This window comes from Amphiura filiformis, chromosome 11 (assembly GCF_039555335.1).
Source record: "Amphiura filiformis chromosome 11, Afil_fr2py, whole genome shotgun sequence".
Taxonomy (NCBI): domain Eukaryota; kingdom Metazoa; phylum Echinodermata; class Ophiuroidea; order Amphilepidida; family Amphiuridae; genus Amphiura; species Amphiura filiformis.
In genome coordinates, this window is record NC_092638.1 from 46,162,774 (window position 1) to 46,174,262 (window position 11,489).

The 11,489-nt window shown below is 36.1% G+C and overlaps 1 protein-coding gene across 1 annotated transcript; it reads left to right on the plus strand.

Moving 5' to 3' along the window:
- Nucleotides 1-998: 998 nt before the first annotated feature.
- On the plus strand, nt 999-4,118 carry LOC140164900 (galectin-3-binding protein-like). Its single transcript, XM_072188280.1, has 3 exons — nt 999-1,211; nt 2,016-2,585; nt 2,985-4,118. The coding sequence occupies exons 1-3, from the start codon at nt 1,050-1,052 to the stop codon at nt 3,651-3,653; spliced, it is 1,401 nt and encodes a 466-aa protein (XP_072044381.1). The 5' UTR covers nt 999-1,049; the 3' UTR covers nt 3,654-4,118.
- Nucleotides 4,119-11,489: the final 7,371 nt, after the last annotated feature.

Genomic DNA, 11,489 nt, shown 5'->3' on the forward strand with positions numbered 1-11,489 from the left:
CTCTGAAATGACTGTTCCATTTAATTTACATACTCCCTCTGGAATAGCTTTCCCTAATCAAATTGCATATTGTGAATTTCAATAGCGTATTAGGCTAGTATAATAATTATAGATGATGATAATTGGAAATACCATGTGTGAAGCGTTAAGGCTGTTCCATTCAATTTACATACCTTTGGCTGTTCCATTTAATTTACATACTCCCTCTGAAATGATCCCAAAATAGCTGTTCTATTTAATTTACATACTCCCTCTGAAATGGCTGTTCGATTTAATTTACATACTCCCTCTGGAATAGCTTTCTCCTAATCAAATTGCATATTGTGAATTTCAATCTATCAAATTGCATAGCTTCACTGTGAATTAGAGAGACTGACAATAAGTCCTCAGCAAATAAGGACTGTAAGTTTGTGTAAACCGATAACATGCGGGTATAGCCGTATTTGTGTACAAATATATAGCCTTCTAGTTTTCCTTTGCTTTTCCGATTGTCTCTTTCATTATTTGTCAGGTGGCACTTTTCTCTTTCATTTTTTGTCAGGGGGACATTCTGCCCTCACTACTACACTACTGGTAAGAGAAAATTCCAATCCAAAAACAACAAAAAACTGCACATGCATGTCCTGTTTAAGACTGAAATGCACCATCAATATGGTATGGGCAAGATTAGTGTCAAAATGGCAAATATTATTTGCATGCTTTGAGCATTGTTGTTTTGGAAGCTGTAGAGTTAGGCCTATAGGGAGTAGGATAGCAAAATGACTGCAACGTGGCTCTCCCTTTGTGGTATGGAACTGTTCAAGTTCAGGGATGGTTTCCAGTGGCAGCGCCAGTTTTCAGTGGTAGGGGGAGAGCAGAAATAATTGCCATAATTTCAAATATCGACTGGGGGAAAGTAGGGGGGCAAAGTCAGGAATTAGAGGGACTTTCCCCATGCCCCCCTGATGGTTTAAAACTCTCACTAATACCTTTAATCATTATAATTATTTCAGAATCATAAAGAAGGAATCACATACAGGGACACAATAGCACTGAGTAGTAAGCTTTCCATGAATTTCAACAACTCTGATTTGAGTGATATTATCATTCAAGTAGGAGGCAATAGGTTCCATGTCCAGAAGATGGTCTTATGTGTCTGGAGTGACATCTTTCATACCATGTGTGACCCAAAATGGGCCAATAATGGCGGTGCTAAGTTTGAAGAGGGAAAGGTAAGCACTCTTTTACTTGATACAAGAAAAAAATAGGGAAAAAGAATGTGGGGTTCTTCAAATAATTCTCTGTACGATGTGCCACACAGACTTTCGGATGCTGACTTTCTATTTGCTGTTTTTGCAACCCATCAGTACACCAACTTTTCACAAAAAGCACCCAAATTTGCCCTAATTGGGTGTAAAGTGTGCTGAGGCTTGTGGATCAATGTCTAGGCATTGTGCCTGTGCGTAGCGCACTATAAATCACTGCGCTTTTTTATTTGTTTTTGTTTCTAAGGGCCCTTTTCGCATGGGGGTCCAATGAAAACACACCTGCATCGATATACCTAAATTGCTGAAAAGGTACACCAAAACCGTGGCATATCCCAGTGTACCTTCAATCAGGGAGACCCCCAGTGGCATAGCCAGGGGTAGCTGCCCCTCCTGTGAGAAGTCTTGTCCCCCTGTTTCCTCCATGTAGGATGCTGGTCACCCTAATATTTATGATTTCTAGGCCTCTTTGTATTTTTTAGCCCATTTTTGACCATTTTCGTCAAGTTTTCCCCCTTAAAAGTTGTCTTGCCCCCTTTGCACACCCTCTGAAAAAGTACTGGCTATGCTACTGCCCCCCCCCCCAAGAAAAATTTAATAAGTAACATAGACCCAACTTTACATTCCAGTATGCTAAAACATGCAGTTGTCAGCATGAGCTTTCTAAGGAGGGGAAAAGATTTTATGACAGGCTGAGGGGGGGGGCATGCAATTTTTGACAGTAATATTTCTATACAGTTATTCATCGATCATTCTTTGCTCTTTTTTCAGATTGTGAAGAAATTAGAAGAATCTGAAGATTGCATCCCAGTTTTCGGAACCATGCTTCAATTCATGTACACCGGAAATATCCAACTACCCAACGACAACATCTACCCTATACTGAAACTGGCAGACAAATACAATGTCGTAGAACTCAAAGGATTCTGTGCTGAGTATCTCCTACAGTTTGTGTCTCCACATAGCGTAAAGAAGGCTTTAGACACACTGTGTTATGCCGAGTCATTTGATGTGCCGTCAGTAGTTGAGAGGTGCTTGGGCATATTGGCGACATATTTTCAACAGATGACGGGAAAGTATCTTTCGAGACTAAATTTGAAAGAGTTAACTGAGCTGGTTAGCAGAGATGATATTGTTGTCAATGATGAGTTTATGCTGTATAAGAAAGTTGAGCATTGGTATACAAGTGCTATTGATGACAAGAAGGATGAAGGTGTGTTCAGTGATGGTGCTTTGGTAGGCCTGCTCTCCGAGATAAGATTCGAACACATGTCCCCGAGTCAGCTGCGGGAAGTGAGGTTGATGAAACTTGGTGCTTATGTACAACAACATCATCCAGAGGTATGCTGATCTATGTATATGGGGCATTTGTCTTGCAGTAAAAAAAATTGATTTTGAGCCAGCCTGATGAAAATGGAAGCTCACACTTATATTTTATTTTAACCCAATAAAAATGTACAATTTTTTTAGGCCTGACCTGCTTAATGTTTCGTTTAGATGCTTTGAACAAAAGAAAGAGGTGTGATTTTTCTGTGAAATAAATAAGACTTTTGTGATAACTAGCTACATTTTGAGTGCTCAGGTAAGAGCAAATGTCTGATAAATGCATGACAATCTTATAAAATCTAGACCCTTTTGCAATTTTCTCCTCCTGCTCAGGATAAAATTAGAATAACACAGGGAATAAAATTTCTTCAGAATTGTTTTCTAATTATTCATTCATGTTTGTGTTTCTTTCAGATTCTAAACAAAGCATTTAGGAAACGCATTATGCTGACAGAAGGCACATGGGATGATTCCCTCGACGATCCCAGACATCCTCGGCTCTATCTGTACTTCCATCGATCACCCATCATACAAACACCAGGAATCACCCAAAAATTCCTTGATGCCGTGGGCATACGAAAACTTCCTGTAGACACCATTTCATCTGCAAGTCGTGTGAATATTTTTGACTTCACCGATTCAAAGTCCACCACTCTTGGAGCCAAGATACCACTGGAACCGGATTCACCTCGTCGGTTTCCTGTTGCTACGTGCAAAAATCATGGCGTCTACATATACAATGCAAATATTCACGAACAATGCTACTGCAATGTTCGAATCGGTTGTTATTATCCTACAGAAGGAGTTGATCCAAAGGCTCGCGAACACCACATAAGTGTGGTCATTATGCCTGATGAAACCAATAGAGGGCGCTTGTATAGATTAGTCGTATCTCTCCATCCAGTAAGAAAAGACAAAGGAAGAGCTGTGATACTAACCAGGAGTGGGATGGTACCGGACAAGAAAGGTGAAGACCCACTAATTAGGCTGACCACACGTGTAAGACTTGGAATTGATAAAATACCAGAACATCTTAGTGTGTCTGTGGTTATGTTTGTCAGGCATGAGAACACATTTCAATGAAAAAAAGGAAAATTCTGAAGGAAAACAAGGAAAAAGCGCAGAAAATGTGGAAAAATGCTCAAAATAGGCTAAAAAGAAATAAAAGTGCAGAAGAAATTTTGGCCAAAAAAAAAGGAATTCTTTTAAAAAAAGGAAAATTCTTGTGCCTGGTTTGTATAGATCAAGGTCGTACCCAGACCTCAAAATAAAGCGGGCCTATTGGACATTTTTTTTCCATTTGTACCAGAAATATGTATGGATTTCAACTGGAATAGTCCAACTTACAAAAACTTCATTTACATATAATATAGGTGGTCTATCGTTTATTTCAATACAATATTCTGCAGATACTTCTTCTGTACACTCTAATTTGGTCTGTCTACTCAATTCCAGAAAAATACTATACTCATTTTTTTGCATTAAAACAAATATTATCCTGTTTTACCAAATGAAATGTAAATAATTCTTAATCCTTTAGTTAGAATTAACTAGTCAAAGTTTAATATTTTTGTAATTCAATGTAAAATTGCAGTCACAAAATTCAAAGACTTGGTACAAGTCTAAGCATTTAAATTCTTTAGAATAGACCACTTGACATGTGACATCATTGCCCAGCAGTATGCGCACAAAGTTTGGTAATTTCCATGGTTCTTTGCCCTGTGGCCCGTGCATTTTAAATCGCCCACCACATTTCATATAGTACAAGAAAGCCATTGAACAGTGTAGCGGTTCGTTCAAGCAGAAAGCCTAAATGACCCAATGTTGGCTTATATTGAAGAGTAGACACTTCCAGAGATGCCGCTCAAGAAGACTCCAAGTGCAAAAGTCTGAAATACATGTAGCACACATACTTAGGGTAAAAATTCCCAAAACAAGTTGAAATAAATAAGTGCAAAAAAGTTGCCTTGTAAAAATGCCTGAATTCAGGCTTTAACATGTAAAGTAGCATCTTTGTATTTCAGTGATAAGCAATTTGCACATAGAAGATAGAAACCTATTATTTTTTCTTTTTGGGTAAAAAATCCTGATTTCATAATAATTGACAAAGACAATTGACCAAGTCAAAAAACCAAGTTTTCAAATTGAAAAATTAAAATTAAAAAAAACATCAGTCCTGAAACTTTTACATTTAAAACAACCTTGGCTGTTCAAGATTTTGAAACATGCTGCTTTTCACTTTTGAAAAAACTGGTTTATCCATGGTTTTCTAATTGAGAAATCAGGTTTATACATTTGTGAGCCTAGGTTTAAAAAAAACTCGCAAATAAAAACAAAGTATTTTGAAAACAATTCTGCACAGTCAAACTGACCATTTTATTATCCAATATTATAAAGCATATTTCTATTTTTGTCTTATTTTTACATTTATTTCACTTTGGAGCACAGCTATGAATATAATAGAGCATTAGGCTATTCCTGTTCAAATTCATACACCCCTGTGGAAGACATGACATTAATCTTCCACGCAGGGGGTGTGAGTTTCAAATGTAGTCACCTATTCATGTAACTCCATGTGAAATTCACACTCCATGTGTGGAAGATTAGTCATGTCTTCCACAGGGGGTGTATGGATTTCAACTGATATAGCCCAACTTACAAAAACTTCATTTACATATAATATAGGTGGTCTATCATTTATTTCAATACAATATTCTGCAGATACTTCTTCTGTACACTCTAATTTGGTCTGTCTACTCAATTACAGAAAATAGCAGCACTAATTTGTTTGGATTAAAAAAAATATTATCCTGTTTTGCCAAATGAAACATAAATAAATCCTCATCCTTAAGTTTGAATTAACTGACAATATAAGTTAAAGTTTAATATTTTTGCCATTTAATGCACTGAAATTGCAGGCCCAAAATTCAAAGACTTGGAACAAGTCTAAGCATTTAAAAATGTTCAGTAAAAAAACAAAAAAACAAAAAAACTAGGATACATAATAAGCTGAAACTAGTCTTTGGGCTTGACTGTCACAGCATATGAAAAACACCATAAAAATGCACATTTTTGGCCCTTATTTCCAAAAATTGGTCAAATATTAAAAATTAAAAAATAGACTTTTATCGCCAGTTACTTCTAGGTAAAGGATTAGGATTTAGCTATATTTAATTTGGCCAAACACGTTATTATTATGTTACTCTAAAAAATTAAGTGCTGTATTTTTCTGGAATTTGGAGTACTTTTATACATATATTGCTTAGTTTTTCTCTAAAAATTACACAACACTGACATTGAAGCGAAACATTCCACAAAACTGTAAAGCACACAAAAATAGTGAAAAAATAAACTGTCTTCAACAAAACTGTTGCTTACACAAAATGTACTCTAACATGTACTTTCAAAATATTATCAAAAAGTTAACAACATACTCCACTTCCACTTGGAACAACTAGAATGATAAAACTTAATGTTCACTACAAGACTCTTATTGTGGCCGTTTGTATAGGTACCATGGTGTACACGAAGTACCTACATAGTACTAGTACCAATGCTGGACCCACCAGCAGTGTACTGCACTGGTACTCCCCTGGTACTGCACAGTACCAGCCAAGTACCTTGGTGATGGTGTACCTGTGCAGACAGCCCCAATAGGAATCTTGTAGTGTTACCATGAAAATTTTATGCTAGGCTTACAAGATACTACTAATTTCAAGTAAAACCCATGGATGTGGATTGGGTTCTTCTCAGCAAAATAGTATAAAACTTGCACAATGGGCCTACTTTTTTCAGCTTATCATCAATGATGACTCATAATATCATTAGAATGGCATACACACAGTTGGGCACAGAACCTACCCTAGCTACACTTTGTGTAATGCGTGACTGGCACCAAGTTAGGACTTGGGACCATGCGCAGTACCAAAAAACAAATAATATTTTGCCAATGATAAGCAGAACAATACCCAATCATCTTGAGACATGTTGTAGGACAATAACTTAATATAAACAAATAAAAAGTATATTTCATTTTGCAAACAAAACCTCATAACTCATAATTTGTTATGTATCACAAGTGGTAGTGCTTAAACTTAAAGAAAAAATTATTTTCATTGACAAAGTTATTTTCATTTTTTCTCAGAATCTTCCTTCCAATACTTTGTATGGAGTTTAAGTGTCCAATATATGGATTCAACACTTGGACTGTGTTGGAAAGGCTCACTTTTTTCCAACACTGAAAAGATTGTCTAATAAATAATTATGATTTGTCTTCACCTGTGCTCACACATATAGTAGCATAATACACACACAACTAATTTTGTAATTTGCAAAGAGATTAGAAATAAAGAGTACCAACTCAGAATTGTCTAATGCTATGGCAAGTCTGCCATCTTGGTTTATACACATGGAGTCCAAAAGAGTGTACCTCCGACATTTATCGCCAAGAGTTCAAAATCGATTGAGGGCGTCTTTGAGCTTTGGCGTTACAAAATTTTTGCGCATGTAGCGCTTATTGCATGTCATCGGCACATCGCTTTACATGAAGACCGCAAACAGGCGCACACTTAAATCAAAGTTTACCAAGCGTGTTGGCTAAATAATCGGGAAGTATGTACACTATTGAGGCCTTCCATGGGTGACACACAAGCATGACGGAGTCAGTACTCTTTGGTTCTCCTCTCTTGGTAATTTCAGATAAGTTACATTTATACCATATAGTACTTAAATCCTATAAAGCTGCAAAAAGAAACAAGAATATGAACAAATATTGTACATGTCTTACAAAAGTTATAAAAATTGGCGATTAAGTATATGTCTACAGGTAAATATAATATGTAACATGTAATGGCCTATTCCAGTTGAAATCCATACACCACCTATGGACCAATCTCCCACACAGGGAGTGTGAATTTCAAATGGGATTACCTGAATGGTGACTCCATTTGAAATCTACACCCCCTGTGTGGGAGATTAAATTTGTGTCTTCCATAGAGGGTGTATGGATTTCAACTGGAATAGACCAATAAACCAATAGGCAAATGAACAAATGCAAGTTATAGTAGCACAACCACATGTGGCTTTTAGCAAAGCATTTGTAGTTTTCATATTAAACAGAAAATAAACACTATTTCAGTTTTCCAGTTTATATAATAATAAATAAAAGCAACAGATATGCCCGACTGTTGCATGATTGAACACAGATGATAAGAGCCCAAGTTACAAGGCTCATTTCTCGCTTGAGACCTTTAAAATCGTACTCAACATGCGTAAGACCCAGAAATCTTGAATACAATAATAATTTTCATGGAATCTCTGCATTAAGGCACATAATATGTTCCGCATTACCAGTGTAAATATTTAGCAAAATAATTCTGGAAATTAAAAAAAATATACATATAGGTAGGTCTATAAGAGACCTTATATTTTGACATTTGTGACTTGCTACCACAAAATGTGCATAAAGTTGCAAGTTGGTAGTTTCAAGACATCCGCGCACCGGTACAAGCCAGTACTATATCCTTTCGTGAATAGGCCATTGTGGCCCATTTACAAAGGACATGCCTACTATTGGCTTGAACAGATGTGTGTGAAACAAAGGACACCCACGCAGCAGCCAGGATGTCTTGAAACTACCAACCAGCAACTTTCCCTCATTTCTTGGTAGCAGGTCACATTTAACAACTGTTTTCTAAGTACAAGTTATTATTATTATTGACGTTACAAGTGCACTGTCCAATATTGACCCCACCACACCCATACCCCACCCCACCCCACCCACCCAAAATATACAAACATTAGCAGTATGCATTTCTTAAATCATTGTCCCTTTTCACACACACAAATGCTCTACAGCAATGTTCCCGCATATTATATTCATACTTTGAGCTTTCATCTTGCAAAAATTGATTACGCATATTTCTTAACAAATGTCAATTACTTTTCCTACATATTGTAAATATTGCAACATTGGCTACCAAATAAGACCAAGAAAAAGCAGTTGGCTGTCCTCCGCAACTATTCTAGGTTAGAGATGGATAGGTGGATTTTTCATAGTAAAAAACTGCATAATAAACTTACCAATGATGCCTAATATGATGTGAATAAGGCATTTTCAGTGTTTTAAACAAGTTGAAACTGTTTAAAAATACTTTCATAAAAACATTTTTCCAGTTTTAAAAATTTGGTGGGATAGTGGAGGACAACCAAATGGTATTTTTTAATTATAAATTCTTTGCATCTATTCAGCACATTATATATATCATGTCCTTATGGCATGGACGGAAGAGTTAAATACAGATTTTGATTATCATGAAATCAGTTACTCCCTATATAGAGGCCTTGCATATGACGTATCATCCCGACTACTCAAATGCATTCAACAAAAGCATGATTGCAATCTACTGTGACAGTTCGTCTCACACACATAACCCTGCACTACGATCAATAGGTTGATGACAACATTTGATTGAATGGACTGCACTCCGCCATAACTACGGTGAAGTACACCGGCTCAAATCCTTTGTTTGGAGCCAATCGATAAAAGAATGCAGGGCCTCTATAGATCAGGGCTCCAAATACATGGGCCCCAAAATTCACCAAAAAAAAAAATTGTGTCAATAGCAAAAAGGATACACGGTTCTAGTTAGGATATACCGTATGTGGTGTGATCATCAAGCAAAATCAGTCAGAAGTCGGATATATTAATTTTCAGATACAGCCAAACAAAGACAGTAATTTCTTTTGATGCATATTGTTTTGAAAACACTTCAACTATTCATATCTTTGTAACTACTAAATGTTCTATTTCAATCAGGTTTTCTGCAAAATGTAAAAAACTGAAAATTGAATATGCTCGACTTCAGACTGATTTTGCTTGATCACAGCACATATGTGATGTGATCTGTGAAAACCATTCACATAATGACATTTTTAATTTTGAGTTTTGTAGACAAAAATCATGGAAATTTAGAACTGTTTCTATTTTGTACCTGTGAATTTGAAAAATAGTTTTTAGCCTTTATTATCTTTATTAACAAAATAGGATAAAGCAGCATGTGAAGGGGCTTCTCAGATTACATCACATATGTTAAAAATCTCTCATAATCAAAAAAGGTATGTGTTGAGTCCCTTATTCTCTATTGGGCCTTCCTGAATATGTCCAATCTGAAAATATCTGAAAATATAATACATATAAATATACATATACATACACAAAATAGTGGATAACAGTATACAGACAAAAATTCTAAATATGGAAATTTTAGAAAAAAAAGGAAACAAAATTTTTGAGCAAATAAATGATGGGGGGACATATAACATTTCATGTAAAATTGTTTAGAACCCCTTCATTCCTCCTGAACTCTTAAGCAAATATTGTTTGGTCCCTATAAAATGACTGGTTATAAGTAGATTATTTTTTTGCTTTTTGATGAATGTACACTTGATAATTTTGATTGCATATAAAAAATCACACTTGAGAATAAATGGCATAAACAGACTGGATAAACTACATAGTGGTCCTGCATGGAATGTAACTATAGCCAGATGCTCAACGCTGTTCAACAGAGACATACCAATATCTCTAACCTGCACAACAGTTTTTTTCCACAGAAAATACACAATATGCACCATTAGCTTGATCCCAACAGTTTATATGAATAGATTGCATTACGGTATGTAACGCTAGTTCCAATCCTGTTTGAAGTCAATCGATAAACCCATACAGAGCCTCTATCGCCTCAATAATGTCAATATATTTTGAGAAGTTCACTTTTTTTTGTCCTGATAATGAGTACAAGAACATCCGATTCAGGCACTTTTAAATAAAGCCACCTTTATGATGTATTCACCCATGCATGGTTCCGACATGTGCGAGGAGAGCCTCGATCTGGCAGCATGCATAAATGGGAATTGAACCAGTCATATAACATTGTGTAAAGTTATGTAATTCTTCCTTTTCTGTCATGCCAGTGCGAGGCTCTCCTTGCTTCATAGCGGAACCGTGCAATAGGCCAATTGATCTCTGGAGATAAAAATGTTACTTCAATCAATACCAACAGGAAGTTAGTGTCAACTACCAACAACTCAAGCAGATCAGAGCATCATCTGGCTGATGAAAAGAGCAGACCTTAGCTCTTAAAACGTCCCATACAGTGAGTGTTACAATTGGACTTCCTGTATAGAAAAATGTTTAATTAAAGGAGTATTTTGTGATCCTAGCATTCTCTTGTTATGACATTTTTCAGTAAATATCCATGAAAAAAGCTTATTCCCAAAATTTCAATTGATTCTGGTTTTGGGTTTGTGAGTTATGCATGATTATGTGTATTACATAGCTCCATAGACAATGTGTAATTTCGTTCCGGCGTACCAGAATATAATTCAATTTTCACGATATTTTTGCTAAACAAATTAATGATCTGCAAGAAATTTTTTGTACAGAAACATTTTTTAGCCAGAGGTTTCCAGTGGTATAAAAACCTCAACTTTTTTTGTAAAAAGTGGAGGGATGATGCTGTGGATCAAGAAATGCCCCTTTAAAAGAACATCTTATACTCAATAAAAATAAAGTACAACTATTATTGGTCAACATGATTGGAATGCAATAATGAAAATCAGCATCATACAATGTGCTAGTTGCACTGCACAAAGGGCTATTCCATTTAAAATCCACACTCCCTCTGTGGAAGATTTTGGAAATATCTTCCACAGGGAGAGTATGAATTTCAAATGGAATGAATCCATTAGCAGCTCCATCTGAAACTCACCCTCCCTCAGTGCAAGATTCATGTTCTATCTATCTCAGAGGGTGTATGAAATTAAAATGGAGCTGCCTAATGTATTCATTCCATTTGAAATTCATACTCCCTCTGTGAAAGATATTTCCAAAATCTTCCACAGGGGTAGTGTGGATTT

Bases quoted from the DNA above. Each gene is read 5' to 3' on its own strand.
- LOC140164900 (XM_072188280.1), top strand. From the start codon at position 1,050: ATGAATTTCAACAACTCTGATTTGAGTGATATTATCATTCAAGTAGGA. The intron at 1,212-2,015 runs GTAAGCACTCTT...CTCTTTTTTCAG, and splicing joins CTAAGTTTGAAGAGGGAAAG to ATTGTGAAGAAATTAGAAGA. The intron at 2,586-2,984 runs GTATGCTGATCT...TGTTTCTTTCAG, and splicing joins TACAACAACATCATCCAGAG to ATTCTAAACAAAGCATTTAG.